The sequence below is a fragment of the Bombus vancouverensis genome, chromosome 2 (assembly GCF_051014615.1).
Source record: "Bombus vancouverensis nearcticus chromosome 2, iyBomVanc1_principal, whole genome shotgun sequence".
In the NCBI taxonomy this organism is placed as follows: domain Eukaryota; kingdom Metazoa; phylum Arthropoda; class Insecta; order Hymenoptera; family Apidae; genus Bombus; species Bombus vancouverensis.
Genome location: NC_134912.1, coordinates 17,852,781 through 17,872,246, shown reverse-complemented (window position 1 = coordinate 17,872,246; position 19,466 = coordinate 17,852,781). Strand labels below are relative to the sequence as shown.

Genomic DNA, 19,466 nt, shown 5'->3' with positions numbered 1-19,466 from the left:
TCACACATTTTCATCTAACATCTCCTTCATTAGCGTGTCACCGTTAGTTCAGCCCTGTGCCTTGGAACACCATCGAAACAGCTTTTACAGAAACGTAGCACACGAATCAAACACACATAGTTCGTCACATGATGAAGCGTTTGTGCAATCGTTTAGTTCGTCGCAGTTCTCCGTAGATCGTTCGTAGCTGTTCATATTCGACATTTACTCTGTAATTTTTATTTTATCCCGTCGATGAAATTGCAAATCGTTTAAACTTGTTACATAAAAGATCGATGTAACGGTTGGTCGCATATTAACCTTTTTGCATTTACGAATGAAATATTTCGCGTCACGGTATTCTGCATACAACGCTTCGAACGAGATATTTCGCGCGTTTATTCATTAGAAATCGTCGTTTGTATCTGTACGTGATAAAAATGAACTCGCAAACTATGACAGAATTAAACAGAACGTAGAATTTCAATATTTACAGGATAGCATTGGAAGAAACGAAAGAAGAAATTACGTAGATTAAGATACTATAGTTCGATGTTTAATAAGTTAAAGAGAATGCACTGAGCGTTCACAGGTAGTTTTGCATGGCGCAGTTAGTGACGCTGCGAATATTCGAGGGAATTGTTGGGGACGCCTTTTAACCAAGCGTATCATGCTTTCAGCAAACATCATCATTTAACGCGGGTCATTTCATCTCCGCTTTTATCTCTCCTATCTGATTATTACGGTTTTATCTCATCGCCGTCCCGTGATTTCAGCCAAGATGGTTGGCATAGCGAGGGTTACGACTATCATGGCACGAGAGTCGATGAAACGAGGATCTATAGCGACACAGAGTACTATCCAAGTACCACAACGAGTACTTCGAGACGAAGAGGTAAGACGTAAAGCAGCATATTCTGTTGGTTTTCGGCCAACAATGGATACATTAGTGCTTTTGATGTATGTTTTGACGTATATAGCATACGCGTCTCTCTAACAATAGTAAAAGAGATCTTAACTCGGTTTATTTCTGCATCTAAATAGGTCCTCATAGAAGACCGTCTTTGGAAAGACAGATGACTTTGTACGATGATCATCCATATTATACCGACGGATATAGCAGCGATGGAAGAGTGGGGAAAATGAGCGCTACGTATCCTGAATGCCAAACAGACATTAGGTACAATGAGTATTACGATAGCACCACGGGATACGGTTATCAAGATGAAAGGTGAGTATAGTAATTACGTACTATTATTTGACTTTCCATCTCGATGTATTTTTGCACAACGCGATGTAAAAGAAACTGAATTAGGGAAAATAATAAGGTATCGGTTTGCTTTATTTATAGATGAAGTATTTAAATATAGAAGATAATATATGTTAAATCTTTCTTTTATTTTAATTTTGAATGTGTCACCAGGTATGGTCAAGACGACGAAGATAGGCAATGGGATAGCGGAGGGAAATGGTATTTAGGAACTAGCACCTATTATGAGAACAAACGGAATAGAAAAACGCTTCCACAGAGGCCTGCATCTAGTATCGGTATTCATCGACCCGATTATAGACCAATAGTTACCCGACAACGCAGTTATGAATCGGAGGAACTCAATCACAGGTATCAGTCAGCTTCCTTTTCTTCAATTATATCGATATCACCAAAATAAGTATTTTAATACGAACCTTTGTGTTCGTTTTTAATGGTCGTAGCACTCGTCGTCGAAAACCGCTTCAACCACAACAACGACCGCCGTCTCGAACAGAAGGCACTGGAAAGAAACTACCTCCGACGCCAACAAAGCCAAGCAATGTTGTTATCAATCGTAAACTTGTCTCTCTACCTGCCACACCGAGCAGGCAACTGCCAAAGACTAGAACTCCTTCCGAGGAGAGCTACTACAAGCCTGACTACAACCAGGACTACAATTACGCTTATCGCAGCCATGATAATTTACCTCAGGATACCTATATTGACAGTATATATAGCGAGGAAAGAGGTTACGTCCAAATGCACGCGCCTGACAAAACTCAATACGGGTCCAGTTACATGCCCCAGGTCGATGACCAGTATACTAGTTCGTGTCAAGAGCCACAGACACAGGATAGGTACGATCAACAGTATTTACAAAACTCGTATAAGGACGAGTATCAAGAGCCTTACCCGCAACAGAATAACCAAGTTTATCGGAATACGTATGAAGATATGATATATCCGAACGTGAGTCAGCCAAATGATCAATACACTAGCCAACCAAACGATCAATACAGGAAAACAAGCAGAGATAGGATAATAGATGATAATTATCAGGTGAAGGGTTACGATCAGAATAACGTACAATATCAGGACAGGAAGAAACCTTACTGGGAAGATACGTATAAAGAGCAATACGACGGTTACAGCGTCTCTACATCGAGCGTATATGACCAAAATAACGTGACAAATAAATACAATCAATACCCGAAAGAGCAATACGATTCTGAGTACAATATAAATACGTCGACTGATTATCAAAGGGCTTATCCTGATACGTACAATCAGGAAATGTACGGTCAACGAATCTACGATCAAGACACATACATTCAGGATATATATAAGGAGGATGGCCAAAATACTTACAGCGAAGATACCTACAACCAGCAGGATCCGTACACTCAGGTACCCATTACGTCGCAAAGTAATTACGGCGATACTTATACCACAACAGGACCACAAAAGGACTACGTTGACTATCAGACGCCGTATAGCAAAGAGGAAACTGTTAGTAGATCGTATCAAAATGACTATCAGAATCAGTATGAAGAGCCTTATAATCAATACGAAGAGTCTTATCCTGATTCTTATCAGGAATCCTTCAAGGAACGTTACAAAGAGAGTCCAGTTACCAGCACGGAAAGAAGAACGAGCGAAGTTCCGGAGTTGTCGGTAACTACGCCTAGAGGTCAGACGAGAACGAACGGATATCAGTCGAGCGAGTCAGACTATTACGTTCCCCCTCAGGAAAGTCAGGATATATCTTCGACTGGTGTACAGAGAAGAAAGAAGTTCGAGAAACGTGGACCTAGCCCACTCGTACAACAACATACAGATTCCTTGGAGTCTAAGGACGACGAATTAAAGGAGTCTATCGAAACTGCCGTGAGTTCAATTAGTAGCATTCCACAGAAGAAAGGAATCAGCAGCGACTATTCAACAGCTGCTGACTCTAGCTCCGTTGGCCCTACTTTGATCGAATCTCCGCAAAGTACGGCGCAGCCCGCGACAACGATGGTTAATCACGTAACAGCCAACCACGTTCCAACTAGTATGACGGTGACGGCAATGGTTCACACAGGAGCTAATGGAAAACGATTAACGAGAACTGAATCCTGTCAGGAGGAAGTTATCGAAGACGAGGAATATCCAGAAATCATACCGAAGGAACCACAGAGAAAAGACTCGCAGCTATCGCATCAAAGTCAACTCAGTCAACATTCTTCCCAGCACAGCCAACATTCTCAGAAACCAAAATTAAACAGAGGAGATTCTTACGCCTCCGACCACTTCCCCGATGAATCGTACAGCAGAAGAGGTTCATACGCTCAACCTCCAAGAAAAGACTCCTTCTCATCGATCACGCAAGATACCTTCAAACCGCCTCTCACCAGGACAGACTCGTACCAAACGAGAGGTAGCTATGAACAAAACGTCAGTGCTCTTCAGCCCGTTTCCAGAACTGAGAGCTATTCGCGTGGATACTTCAAGGACCAAGAATCTATAGAGGAACCAGAGGTCAGCTTGAGCAGCGCGGTGAATGACGATTATAAGATGAGGGACGAGTCTCTTGAAAGGTAATGCAATGGATTTAGAATTATTTAAAAATATATAGAATTATTGACATATATTAATACGTATATGTATATATTGAATGTTTATTTATGTTTATTTATGAAGGTACGAGCGAGGTGATGACGGAATGCTTCGTGACTCTCGGGAAGACTCGTTGGTGGACGCGTACAAAACTACGCCACCGATGTCGCATACCGAAAGTCCACGTGGTAATTATTCTTTATTCTGTATTTTATTATATTTTTGTGAATATATTTGCGAATATATATATGTATGATAAAAGTTATATATTAATGTTCTTGCCTCTTTATTTACAGGAAGCATAACAAAACAAGCATCCTTAGAAGAAAGTGTTCAAATGGATACTCCACCGAGGAGTCCACCCGAGCCACCACCAGATAAGGAACTCCTCGAGATGGTTGGAGCTGCTTCAGTGCCTACACAATTGAAAGAACGACCGGAGATGACATCAAGGCAACGGTGGCATTGGGCGTATAACCAAATAGTAATGCAGCTGCGGGTAAGTAAATCATATTTTGATTTAGGTATTCAAAACGAATACTGTTATATAGAGAAGTGTTTTATTAATTCTAGACTACTAAATAATATTAAAAAGTATGGAATTTTCAATGAAAGAGGACTTTTATAAGATACCGTATAGATAATAGTATAGATTGGCAAACAGTCCTAGATATCCACTATGCTGAAATAGTGAAGTTGCTACAGAAATAGATATACAGATCTTAAACAAAATGAAAATGACTTTCCGTCACACCGAGGCGCTAGCCAATGACCTAAACGGCGACCTTCCGAAAAATGTAGCGCTTCATGCCGGCAACCCGCATTTTTCTTACTAGTCCTTCGCTGTTGCAACAATAGCCTTGTCAATTATTATCTTGTATCGATTCGTCACGTACGTTTATCGATCTCGAGATCGTATCAATGGGTTCTGTACTTTATCACCCGTGTAGGTCGTATTGTTCGTTGTCAGTTAGAAGGTTGCCACAAATTCGTTGATCCTTATCGGTAGTTCACGGGATAGCACAAGTTATACGTACGTAGATGAATTTGAATCGACGAGTGATATGCTATCTGATATCGAAGCGTTAGAAACTAACGAAACCCTTAATTTAACCACTATAAATAATTTTAACGACTTAAAAACTTATATAAATATAAATAATTGTATCAGTATAAATTAAATTAAAACTTGCTTAATTTCATCGTACGAAAGTGTAAAAAAGCACTCCATGAACCACGAACAAGCATTAGTCACCGAATATTACACACGTCCCAGAAAGCAAAGGCGCACCGATGCATAAATTACGAATAATACGTCGTGATATCACGGCAGAAATAACAGTCGCGCTATTATCGGTGTCAGTCGTTGTAAACGAACAATGAATGTTCATTAGTGTTTTATCGGGAACCTTCGGGAAGAAATACGAGATTATGTTGGCGCAAATACCCACACATACATAGACACACACGGAAGAGGCGTAACTATCCTGAATAAGAGACAAGTTACAATAGCGAATTCAATGCGATTATTCTCAATGCGAATCTCTCGGAACGAATAAACGAGGGAGAAAAGTGAGAGAAAAAAAAGAGAAAAGAGCTCGTGAATCGAATCCCATTGCGTGGAAAGGAATCCCTGCCGGAGTAAAGGGTACGTTTATCGGCCTTCTCGCTGCCTTAAAAATACGTCGCTCATCGAGGGGACAAGAGATGGGTTAACGGTTAACTAGCTGCGACACGAAACTTCCATTAACGCAACCTTGTCACCCAATCGTGGCACCCTAAGTACGCACCTGACGCGCTCCTGGGAGCCATCGCAGTCGATATATGTATATATACCACGGAGAAATTCGCCTCCACGATGGAAAATGTAAATTCCTCGTGGTAACGCATGCTGAGACGAAGCCGATTGTTTGCTCGCATGGTCCGGCTGCGAAAATTTTCACCGGGGCCAGCCAGCATTCAAGCATCATATTACACTTTGCGAATATCATTTACATTTTCTGCAAATCGATCGTGAAGCTCTCTATATTTACGTCATGTTATTATTCTTACTATTATTGCTATTGTAGCCTATATCGCGTTCGGAGATTTAATTGCTCTATTTAGACCGTAATTTGTGATTAGACGAGAGGAATGTATCGGTTTGATGTAGAAACGATACAAAGTGGTTTAGAGGAACCTAGAAAGCAAAGTCCAGAGAAATAGCAAATGATTTATTTATGAGATAAAACATTTCTACAAGATTTCTAACTTTTAATAATTGTTTATCATGTTTTCGATTGGATAGAATTTTAAAGAATTTTGAAACTGAACGCTACGTACTCTGTGCTTCTATCTTATTTTTTAGTAATACTTTGGTTTCTGACGTCTGTATGAAACATCTACAGCAATCATATAAAAATATTTGCAGAATAATCAGTTTATTTTAATCTGTCATATTTCTGTCATGAAAATGGTAACCGAGGTCTGAAATTATCCCCGTACGCCCAAACGCGATTTAAAATAGCGCGGATAAAAGAATTAAATCGAGCTATCTGTGTCAACATTTACGTATCGTTTTTTCCTCGAGTGGTTACATTTCGCTAAATTCTTAAAATCTTATCCCTTGCAGCTTAACGAATTAAGAGCTTCTTTGCGGTGAAATTTGTCGGCTTATCTCGCGAAAGCTAAACGCATGGCCACTTTGTCTCTTGATTTTTCTACTATAAAAGAAACAACAAGGAGAACCGTTTATCTGGGAAGCTTTAAGCCGGACGAGTCTTTTTGTTAATTGTGATAGTACTAAAGCGATTTACAAAAGCTCACTGTAGACATCAGTGACCGTTACTTTTATACTTCATCCTGTCCGAACCATTAAGGTGGTTTCCAGACCGACTAGATCTTCGCGATATTACTCCATTTTTTACGTATTCGTAGGTCACAATGTTCTCGTACAATTTCTTTAAGACCTGTTCGAATTTCGTCAGAATTTTTCAATTTTAAAGATTTCTTTATTACAGATACGTGGCGATGGATTGTTAAATAAATTGTATTCGTATTAACATTAGCAACATCGACGTTTGAAAGGTCTCGTACATATAACAAGTGAATATTTCATAAGATATTTTATCAGTTGATATTAAGAACTGACTCACTTTTCAATTATTCTCGTCCGAGTCGCGTTACTATGATGTTACTATGAAATTGACAGAAGATAACACATTAAAATAATTTCTCCAGTTGTATGATTCGCTTTATCCGATAATTGTATCCAGCAGTCACTGCTTATCGGTAAAATAATCGCAAACGTTTCTAAAAAAAAAAAGAAGCAAGTAAAAAGAAACGGTGAAGACATAGCTGTATGAACCTTGTGAAAAGAAACTGTACGAATCTGCATTCGAACGCATGCTAGGCACGTTCCTGCCATCTTCCCTGCAGAGGCTCGTTTCTTTTACCGCGATAGGACCTCGTAGGGCCGCAATCTATGTAGGCCAGTCGGCCTAACCGCAATCGGAAGCCCGTATATCGAGTTGGCAGCCTAGAGTTAGTGGTATCACCTTCACCGTCAAGGTCTCGTCTCCCGCTATTTCGTTATCATCGTTGCCACTTGTCATCGCGAACGAACTTGGTATCCTTCAGTAGCGTATTAGATGACAACGTGAAACCATCTACCAACGAGGCAGGAAAGTATATTTTCTATCAGCGTACTTCGAGTAGCGTATTTTGAAAAACGCACGGAAGAATCCACATCGAGGACGAAGAAAAGAGTGAAAGCCGAAGCAGCGACACTATCGATCGTTATTAGGCTTTTATTAGACGGAAGTATCGCCGATAGCTCCCGCAAAGGGAACATCTACACAGGGGGTCGTGTTAACTTAAGTGAAAATATCACCAAGAGGTCCGTCAGGGGCTGACCACCTCCTTTGCCTTAATTCCCGTACGATCCGTCACAGAGTCTGATCGGGCTGCTGCGAGAAACAGGATGTTCTTTATTCTCTGGTCCTTCGTTCCTCGTGTTTCGTCGATTTCGACGAACAAAGACGTCCCGTTTCGCAAAGGATAATCAGTGAAATTTACGTGATCGATGGTCGTGTAGTGTATTTAACGGGGTAAAAGGATCTTCTCGAGAGAATTTTTCGATACAATGAACTGTGTTTGCGGTCTTGTTCGATGGTAATGTTGCATTACGAAAGTGTTTCGCGGAGCTTGTTGTATACTGGAAGACGAAACTCGTTGGAAAATTATCGAACAATCGTGGCTGGAATGCAGAACGGCGTTCTACAAATTCCAACTTCCGAAGCTTGATAATGGTCTGACCGGAAGGGCTTAAGCGGCACGCCGGATGCCGCGCCGGTATATCGCGTGGATAATGATATCCTGCGTGTAACTACACGTCACGGCTCTGTGAACAGGATCTGCAAATATCGTAGAAATTGCGCACCAACGAATTTCGCTACTCTTTTTTTTCTACCAACGTTTGGTACATTTTTTGGAAACTTTTTTATAATCGACGAAAATAATATTGTTGTCCGTTTTACAATTTTTTTTATATCAACGGTCGATCGTTGAATCGTCGAAACTGTTCGATATACAAATAGGAAAAAAAAGTAAATCAAAATGGAGGCTCGTGAAAAGTCCACCGAATGGGCTCTACTATTCCCTCTGAAAGCAGGCTTATTCGCGATGAAGTCCTCCTTGTCTTCAAAGAGCGTGCATCGCGAGAAAGAACAAATAGCCAAGAAGAATCAATTATTAAAGTCGAGAATTCGCCGTGGATCTTCTTTGTCGGACTTGGACAAGCTGCAGTGTAAACCGGTGCTACCAGATGTGATTAGATCGACGGAGAAATGCTCCGAGTCCCTTCCACATTCGCCAGCTTTGTCAAGAGCGAACCTCCAACTGGGAAATTTGTACGTGAGAGATAGCATAGGCGATCTGATGAACATGAAAAGGTATGGCGCGTCCACGTGGAGCGTTAGAAGCGAAAGTTTGATCGCAAAAGTGGTGCCGCTGAGCACGGTGACCCCGAGACACAGTCCGCCGATGGAAAAGAGCATGGAGGACCTCGAGGACGAAATGCAGGATGATTTCCATGTATCCGACAAACCTCTAACTTGTGCTCAAAGAACGCAGAGGCTCAGCAAACTCATCAAGAAACACAGACGCATCATGGTCTTCAGTCCTAGAAGCCTGAAGCGAGATCTCGTAAGTTAAGGCAAATATTCAGAGACCGAGAATATGATTGAAGTTTTAATTGCTCTAAGCTTCGCTTGAAAACGTCTGAGAGTGGTTTGCAAGATGCCGGACTTCTTGCGGTTGATAATGTGGCGATGCCAGAGTATCAGCTGCTGGATAGACTTATTTTGAGAAAGACAATTGTAATTTAAATGTAATTAAGCGTGATAGTAGGTTGTCCGAAAAGTTTCTTTCGTTTTATGAGGAAACAATAGACGCAGGTTTTTTATATTATTTTGTCGAATTACGTACGATCCATTTTATTCTGTTGAGATAAACATTTCACAGACTTGGTTTCACGTTTCTATGAAGGTGCACTGTTGTAAAAAACATGTTTGCGAAAGAAAGACACTTTTCGGACAACCCAATATATAATGTTTCTAGAAAGAGAATATACTTTTTGTTAGACTAAGCTTAGCAGAAGAATAGAGGAATTTTTATGTATCCAGAGTTGTTGTTTCACGATTTTTAACACTGTTTATAGATCGTTTAGAGCATCGTAGGGAAAAAAACATAAATGTCATGCTTTTTATTTGGTATAACAGTATACTGTTAGTTATTTTCATAGAACTTGGTGAATTGGTCACCTGTTGGCGAAAGTTTCATATGTTTGCATTGAATAGGTCGTTCGTCTTTTTACTTATACATAGTAAATAACATGGAAAAATCAGAAAATTAGGATACTTATCACGTCTTGCGTGATCAGCTTTACGTAGTATACCTTCTTCTTTTATTTCTTCCCATTGTTACGTCGTCGCATTCATACATTCAACGAGATCGTGTTCACGTGTACGCTAAGAAGCGATGTTATCGACCGTGTATGATAGAGAAGCTAAAACTAGAGACGCGTTGTTAAATTTGAAACAGCTTCTGCAGTCGTGGCGAGAGACACTTACAGGGACTGAAACATTCATGGTACATCCGTCTTTCTCACTCTCTTCCGTAGATTGCTGTATTGGCAGGTGGCCTGCATTCTCTTCACAACGCTCATCGTTATGGCCGTTTTTTTTGGATAAATCCTTTCATCCGACGAGAAAAGTTTGTACTTTGCCGGTTTAGTCGAAGGAATTAGCCAAGAACATATTCGTTCTTGCGACTTTAGAATTTTATCTTTTCATATGCAATAGGTGTAGAAAATATTTTACAGCTTCTGGAGCCTGGAGATTATCCGAAGATTAACTTTACAAGCTTTTTGCTGACTGTATCATTTTTTTCTTTTTTAAACGTTTTTTAAATCTTTTAGAATTCCACGCTTTTTAACCCCGTAAGAAAAATTATTTTTTGCCGATCGTTAATAGAAAAAATCTTTTTCGAAGAATTTTGTAAAAAATATGCAATGCACTGAAAGTAGAAGCCTGCTTTATTCGACATATGTTAATTCATACCATTCGTAAATGTAGAGTGTCGGTACAGCATGGAAGGGTTAATAAGATGTTGGAATGTTCAAAGTTATTTAAAATGTACTTGTCTCCGTAAAGCAGCAAACTTATTTCTGCTGTTTGTGTGCAAAGCACTTTGTAGCTTCTCGTGCTTGGAGATTATCCCGGGATTTAACTGTAGGAACTCTTTGAATACATCATTTTGTTTCTTCGGTAAGTTCTATTGTAAAAGTGGATAGTAGGATATATATATATATTGAGATATTAAAAAATATTTGTCATGCTTTATCGCATTTAGAATTTATGTCATATACTTTTCTTCCATTTTGTAAAATCATTTTAGCGGTTATGAGTACATTAACGCAACGTTATGTTGCTTTTTGTTTGAAATTCATAAATTCATAAAAATTGTCGTAATATGAGAAAAAAATGTTCGTTTACTTACAAGTAATTTATTCTGTTTACAAGCTTCGTCAAAGCTTAATTAAACAAATGTTTACATGCGAATGAAAATATTTTTGTCATTTACTTCACTCTTTTATCTCTACGTTAATCAACAAGATTTTCAAGAATCTCTATCGTTCGAATAGATCCAACTCATTAAGACTGTTCGACGAATAGAACTTGATTCTAAAACGAAGCATGCATTTATCGAGGATTTTTGTCAAATAAACGATTCAGAATCAAAGATTTGGTTGATAAATAGTTGCGTAACGTTATTTATACGAAAGAACGATCGTATTCCCTTCGAAATGTTCTTCTTCTTCATATTCCGCTTTCCTACTACGTTTTGAGATTTCTCTGAAATTTCCTCTTCCTTCCGTGGCAACCGCCATCTCGAAACATGTTTTAGATACGTACACACTTTCCGTATGCAAATACTTTCCAACGTTCTGCATGTGCTTCCACTTTCAAACACTTGACAGTGCAAATACTTCTGGATATAACTTTCAACGTATTGACATTTTACACGATACAATTGTCTATACAGATGTGCAAATTATCAGACCAAGATTATAAGAAAGTAAATAACAGGAGATTTCTTCCAAACAATGCTATATTCCTAATTTATAAACACGAGTTTGATGATTTACGAGGTTCGATCGGAACCTTCTTTCTAGGAAAAGTCTTCCGTTTCTTCGAATATTCTAAGTTCATATAGCAGAAAAAAATCGACAATCGTAGGAATTTCGGACAAATTGGTGGAAATTGTCTGAATTAAAATCAACGAATGTAATCTCTGAAGATTTAACAATGTACTAAAATTGAACAAACATCGCCTGCGCCCTCGTGTTCATATTTTATGCATATAATTAAAGTAATACGTATTAAATTCTATGACAACGAATTTCTTGAATCTTCAAGATGAGAGTAACAGCATGAAACGTTTCCATCGTCGTAATTGATGCTAATCCACGAAAATTTAGACATCGAATTAGTAAGGGATTATCTTTGAGCATGTCTTTTTAAAAACTTATAAATTCCAGGAACTGTTAAGGAGGTGTCCTGAATTAGAATGTTCCAAAACAATGTTTTTTTTGTGATTTTTTTTAGAAGGGAAAGGAAGAAATGAAGTTATTGAATTTTGAGGTATGGTTTTTTATATATTTAACGAATACAAAAAAATTTTTTTTAAGCAAAAGAGAAAACTATAAAAAATTTCTAAGCCTATTTCATGGGCGTCTTGTCGCTGCAGTCTTCAATCGGCGGGAAAGATCCACCTCGTAATTCTTGACTGAAACAAAAAAACCAAAAAAGGATTAAATTATTATATATTTTTCTTCTGAGTGAACTAAACAAAGGCAGAAAGAATGTTTATTTAAATAATTGTTATAGCACCTTAAAGTTTATTTTTTTTAAACATTTTTTTAAACCTGCCAAAATTTTTAATTTCACATTTTTTTCTGTATTTTTAAACATCGAAATACATTCGAAAGTTAATCCACTCGTCGTGGAAAGATCATCAGAATAACTTTCAATTCAACATTTCTTTTTCACTGTTCTGTAGAAATTGCTTCAACGCAAGTTAAATGAATGAAAGTTTAATCCAGAATTTGGAATGTTTTTGACGCTACATCGCAGCCTATAGAAGAAGATCGTTTCATAGTCGTTGAAGATATCTGCGATCTCCCTGGAATTTTTGAGTAGGCGACCAGAAATCCTCGGGGAAAATCCTCGACACTTGAACCACTGCTCGACAATGACAATCTCTTGTCAATTTGCATAGTTTTGTACGGTCACGTAGCTTCTGGTAATTTTTCCTCTTCCACGTGTCACTCGCGGAACACAAGCCACGTTTTAGCTTCTAACTTTTTTCTCGCGATTCCCTGGTCGTTCCTGTGCGCCAAGAGAACTTTTTCGGTTACTCGTTCCAATGGGTGTTCGTTGTACGAAAAAATACAGTGTACAGTGTACACGCGATGGTACAAAGTTAATGAACGAAGCTCCTTGTAGCGCGGAAATGCACGCCGATCAAAGAAAGAATTAGGCGTTGAAATATGGCGATGTTTTTCTGTAATATTTTGCATTATTTGCTCAAAGAGTCGAAGAGCCGCGAACAAATTGACTAATTTGATCAGGCACTGTCGACAAAAAGCAGACATATTTTTTTTTACCAAAGGCAAAATTATTTCGATATTGGATGTCAGAACTCTCTCGCACAGTCGAACTATTATTGGTGAAATTTGATACTTCACGAGTTATTAGTATTAATAAATTCCCTGGCACTCTAGAGCAATAAGCTCGATAATAAAGCAAAATGAAATGTTACAAATTGCAAGATATTTGATTGGTTTATTTGACAGAAAATCGTGAAAAAGGAATCTATTAATCGATAAATTATTGTACAAGGAGACCTCGCCGATGTAATATTGTGCTTTTGACTGAAATAATCGCGTAATACGATAATTAAGAATCGTTCGAGGTACAGTTTAACTCAACCTAATTGTTACCATCAAATTGTAAGCTGAAGCGAAGTTTCAAGTGAACTGTATGAGATTAATTTCTCTGGATCAACGACGTTAATTAGACTTGAGCATTGCCTATCACAAGATTACGCTCACCTCGACCTCTGTTTACTAACTTCTCATTGACTAAACACGGATCAGAAACAAGCTGTAACTATAATTCTATTTGAATCTCCATTATACGACATAAATATTTATTAGTTATTCAACTTGTTAATTAATATCGCGCCCTTAGGACGAAGAATCTAGAGTCTTGAATTTCTGGTCCCGAAGGTATTCACCAAAATCGATGATATCCAACAAAACTTTCTGTTAAATTTTGTTTAAAAGTTCAGAAACCTTCTTACGAACTCGTAATTGGCTTTAGTATATTAAGTTTACAACTGTGTCGCGCTAGTAATAACGTAAAAATTAAACTCTAAATATCTCGAAAAATTATTTTGACGAAAATTATTTCCTTCCTTTTTCTTATAATACGATATATGTGTAGGTATATGATTTCTAACGAGAGTATCTGGCGCGCTGTTTAATTCTTTAGGGAATTACCTATATCTGTAATTCTGCAGTGAGGATTACCGTGTAGATAAAGAAAAGACTTACAAGGATAATCTTCTTTTATATCGCTATAACATCCTTGGAATAGTTAATTCTAACGAATAATCAGCGCCAATGATCAAAACGAAGGGAGCAATTATATTAAGCAGAACGAGAAACCGTTGCCTAACCCGAATAGTCTTGTCCTAAACGAGGCAATCGTCCGGCAAGTACAAGGTTTACATTCGAATTTCGGTCCAGCACTAGCGATCCGATTGATCGATCTTTTCACGTTATATGGAATGTAAAAGGAGGTTCGAACAATCAAAATTTATCGTCGTATCAGTAATACGACAATCTTTCTTGCACCTATAGAGCTGTAGAAATATGTGCTGTTTGTGTGCCAACCGCGACTACCATCGTATCTGTGGCTCGACTTTCCTCGCGGAAATATCCACGTGTGAGAAAGTTGGCAGGCTGAAGAAAACTTTGTCCTTGCCATCTGTGCACTTCCTACGATTCCCAGGGGAGTGAAAAAAAAAAAAAAAGAAAAAGAGAAATTTGCTGACATACGCGACATTACATTTTTCAATGCTTCGATGACCAGCGAAGTTCCTCCTCGAGAACGAGGTATCCTTCTTGAAAGGATACTTCGAATATTTGTCATTTCATATCTTTGAACGAGAAATTTGTAGCTTTATGTTGTGGGAGAATTTGAAGTATTTTCCGCGGTAATTTTAATCGTGATTTAATCGTTTTTATGGAGAATTATAGCGTACTTAGGGAAAGAGGTAGAAATATGACTAGAGTGAAATAAATCGGAGAATATTTCTGGTGGAAGTATGGCGAAGAAAGCCGTGGTCGACATAAATAGCTCGGAGGATACTGCACAGACATTTTTCATAATCGTATATTCAGGCGAAATAGTTGTGATCGTCCTAGTTGTAGTCCTTAATATTTAGAAAGCATTTGTACATAACATTGTACGAAGAATATATACAAAATTTGCTACAAGTAATTTGAAAAGTACGCGTTATAAATGTCAGAATTAATACCAATATTATACGCTAAACATATTATCCGTGATATTAAAATATATTTAATTTCCTCGAATTTCCACTCGCTGAAATTGAAACTTACATGCACGTGTCGTATCTTAAACTTTGGAATCGCCAGACATAGAAATGAAAGGTCTTTAAAAGGATATTAACTTATAATTTTGTCAAAATTAAAAAATCGGATAATTGAAAAGTTGAAGTAAATAGGAAGAATGAAATGAAAAATTAAAGAAATTAGAAAATCTGACAGATCTTTTTTGCAGAAAATCGATGAAAATACGGTAAATCGCTATTAATATATTTGTCATTAATCTCAAATAAATAACGAAATTAACACAAGATTCGATATAATTGTAATTCGGATATAGTTGCAAATTTTTGGCTGGTAATGCGCGTTAACGAACTTAACACCCATCGTGGCCTTATCGCATTGACAACAGGCTAAAATCAATTTCCTGTCTAAGCATCCTTCTCTCTGGCTGTGGAACATCGTGTACGTAATTACGACCCTTTCGACGTGCGAACAACACACGGAGGAGCACGTGTTTTCGCAGGCAAACACATTCATAACACTAGTTCAACTATCGTGCCACCCTCGACATCCTACTATGCAAGCACCTAATCGAACTCGTGGCGGACAGCTTTATCGAGAAGAGGGTGCTCAAAGGGATAAGAGATCCTATATCAAACGCAAAGTCGATGGACAATGTCGGCAAGGAACAGGAAAACGATCAATCCGGGATTAACTGATCCCGCGGTCAACTCCAGTCTTGGTTTGCACGTCCTTCACGAAGCACGGCTAATCTTCCAGTCTTCTGGCTAATCTTCTCTTGTTAACATAGCCATGATTGACTTGTAAGACGTCAGTGTAACAAATGACGTGGGCGTTGGACGAAAAGTTTTCTACGTTTTCTATCGAGGTTGTTCGTTGGATCGTCTCATAAATTACGCGTACATCTGAGCAACACGATTTACAACATACGAATTTTCTTTATCATCGTTGAGAAAATTGTCTAACTTTATGGTTTCGAGTTGTCGTATTCTAAGAAAGCCTTCTTAAATCTGCCCATAAGAAACACCGTAAGCTTCGATATTAAAAAATACACGCGATAAAAGAATAAATGATTGGCATATCGTTGCAGAGAAATGGAATAGTTTGGTAAAATATTAGAATTTTCTGGATATTACTTGTATCAAGTATACTTGTTGCTCAATTATGGAAGAACGCGGTATATGTTAAAGAAGAGTTCTCGTGGCAAATGGTCGTAAATTTCTACAGTTTCAACCATTAACATTTTAAGTAAGCGTATTACCGACTCCTTTAAACAAAATATTGTACACTACTGTAATTTTACACTAAATCAGGTCGTCGATCAAATTATTCAAACGTACGAAGAAACTCGTTTTATACGCCTTTTGCGGTTACTCTGTTTCTCCATAATTGGGCTCTATGACAGATCACGCTACATATTTGCAAGTATGTAAGCTTTCTTGTAACTTGTGTACAACTAGTCGCACGCATAACCATACACTATCCTCCCCTAAAAATATTTTATCGTCTATCACTGGAAATTAATTATTTCGAAGAACATTTTTGTACTTTTAAACGCAATATCTTCGATGGAGATAGGATAACTAAACTGCCAAGTTCTACGCATTTATGGGAAACTCGAAGGAGTACAAATACGCAGAACGCGCTTAATATTTAGAAAAACGTTTATAAAATAATCAAAGTATCGCGATACTCGTTCTAATATTTAGTAGGCGAAATGATTTTCCGCTTGTGTGCTATTCTTTCAGTTATGTTCGTACAAAGATGAATTTCCATAGATATCCGCAGTCTAGAGATAACATACGACTGTACGAAGCGATCCCCTTGAATTTTGTCTAGAAAAATAAAAAGAACATTTGCCTTTTAATTCCCGGTATGAACACAGCAGTCCTGCACCGGGCCCTTTCAATTTCCAACGATTTTGTATTTACAGAAGAGATTGGCCGATGCAAAAGAAATTAAAAGATGCCCTGGCCCCCGGCTCGCTTTGAAGATGTTCATATCTGTTGAATCGGTCGAATTGCTTCTGGTTCAAATCCCTGGAAACGTACCCTTTTATCTGTTTCGTCAGTCAAACGAGATGACAACTATCTCTTTCTGTGCTCTGACAATACTTTCTTCTCCTTCGCGACGATATCCGTCTTGGGACAATCCTTCTGTAAGATTGTTTCGTGCGATCCTATCGATCGGGATATCGCTTTAGATATTCTCGGTTAAAGAACGCCAGCTTAAATCCTCAATTACGTTTGATGTGGATGAAATCTCGTCCTGTGATCGAGGGTTGTTGTTCTTCCCTTTCAGTCTATGCAATAAAGATCGTCCAACGCAATATTGTTAGCAAAATTCTACAGTTCCTGAACCCTAAATCTTTGCCAAAGGGGACGACTCTCTTGGCTCCTTTTATTTCGCTCATCCATCTGCTATTCTCTCTTGCGTGTTTCTAGAGGCATTTTCGGTACCGTAGGTAGAGCTCATATTTATTCATGATATCCAAGGAAATAATGGGAACAACCTTTCACAGTTGTTTCTATTTACGAGCAAATTTCGTCAATCTCGCGGTACTGCGTGTGAACGTGGTTAATTTAAAACAATAATGTGTTTGTCGATACAAATTGCCTCTTCCGTTTTTAATTTATATCGTTTAAACTTTACCGTTGAAGTTTACTCCCACCATCTGCATACATTTCAAATGCAAGTGTAATTTATTGCCCTTTGCACGATGTTTACTGCATTCGACTGGCGGATGTTGAAACAACGATTTAAAAATACAATTCTTTATTGAATTTAAGGAAATTCCAGGGTTCCGCATTGTAATCAGTATCCTCGTTACCTTGGCAGAATTTTATTATGACACGCGTGTTTCCACTTAATTATCTGTCAATCAGATTTTTGAGATTTGAATGAATTATTTTAATTTCATTTAATACGTATACGAGAATCTTTCAATTTCGTATGAAAAAGCTGTTGAGCAAACTAAAAATTGAAATTTGCTGAACTATGTACCGATCCTTTTGGAATTATTAGTCTGTCTCCTGCCACGTTACAGATGGTTCTGACATTTGACTAATTGAATGTGTGCTGAGTTTCAAATGAAACGCCCTTCAAGAAGGATCTGTTTGCCAACCGGAATTCATGAAATTACGAGTATTTTAGTCGTCACTCGTAATTTTACCAGTCATGATTACATTCGCACGAAATTCTCTGAAATGTTAGCGAGCTTTTTTAATCAGATTACAAACATTTAAGATTGCCTAAGGTGAAAAATATTATCTTATCGGACATGATAATTATATCAGCGAACAATTGCTGTCGATACAACAAATGTTATACATTCTTGGCCTAGAATATTGACAATATTGACAAATTGATATTAACACAAATACAATGACATTATGATCTTTCAAATCGTTCGAATAGTTATAAAGAATTTATGAGTTGTGTATTTTCACAATAAGAAAAACATTTTATATCTACATGTGCATACGTTAAAATTGACAAATAAAAGTTAAAATATCTGCCAAACTAATGGTTTCTCGATATGAATAAATAAATATCTTTTTCTAGCGAATATCCAACTGGATGGACTCTATAATGTTATAACATACGGTGTCATTTAAAAAACTCAGTCACCTTGATATCTCGGAAAATGTAAGACATTAGAAATTAAAATCGCGTCTGTCCGATCAGATTTTCGATAAAACCAATATAGGTATCGACTTATCTTAGATAATACACACTTCTCATTAATTCAACCTGTATACGATATATCATATATTTATCTAATTATTACTTGTTTTCTGTTACAGGTGAGTACTTTTATTCGTTTAATCTCGTCCGAAAATCGGATCGATCGATCGTGCGAAATAGTCGGCCGCAGGTGAGTGTTATCTCAGCACGATGTTTTGCCCTTAATTATGACGGTAGACGAGCAAAGTCGTCAGGTGTATTATTACGACGTTGAATAAACGGTATCAGTGGTATGATACCGCCAATTTACGTCCGGTCTCTAAATTGTTGTTACAAAGCGTTACACCGCAATATAATGCCCCATAAACGATCGAAGTTTCATATAAAATCGTCAGACGAAAGTGCACCGGACGTCATGAAACCGACGAGGCGAGTACAATGTCTTGTTGCACTGTAACAAGAAATTAGGTGCAATTTGTCGGCGGACAAGGTATTTCCCGAGCAAAGCTTCACTTTTCGCGTCAACATCTTCTTATCGTGAAATCGTGCGTATAAACTGATTTCGCCCTTTATATTTCGATTTATGGTTACGAATTCTAAAATCCTTGAAAAATAGATCTTCGAAACTTGTGACGTATTTCATGTGTACGTATATATATTTTGGTATATTATGGTTAAGTGAAGTTTTAATACAGAAACTACGTATTATATTTTATATATATTACAATTGAAATTGTTGAAACGAAT

The 19,466-nt window shown here is 37.9% G+C and overlaps 1 protein-coding gene across 1 annotated transcript in view; it reads left to right on the top strand.

Annotated features, from left to right (window-relative positions):
- Nucleotides 1-19,466, top strand: part of unc-13 — a 375,340-nt gene that overhangs the window by 83,361 nt on the left and 272,513 nt on the right. Inside the window, exons 10-15 of the mRNA XM_076627833.1 lie at nucleotides 756-874; nucleotides 1,024-1,210; nucleotides 1,403-1,600; nucleotides 1,693-3,810; nucleotides 3,914-4,017; nucleotides 4,126-4,328. Coding sequence (XP_076483948.1) covers nucleotides 756-874; nucleotides 1,024-1,210; nucleotides 1,403-1,600; nucleotides 1,693-3,810; nucleotides 3,914-4,017; nucleotides 4,126-4,328 — 2,929 coding nt within the window. The remainder of the gene's footprint in view (nucleotides 1-755; nucleotides 875-1,023; nucleotides 1,211-1,402; nucleotides 1,601-1,692; nucleotides 3,811-3,913; nucleotides 4,018-4,125; nucleotides 4,329-19,466) is intronic.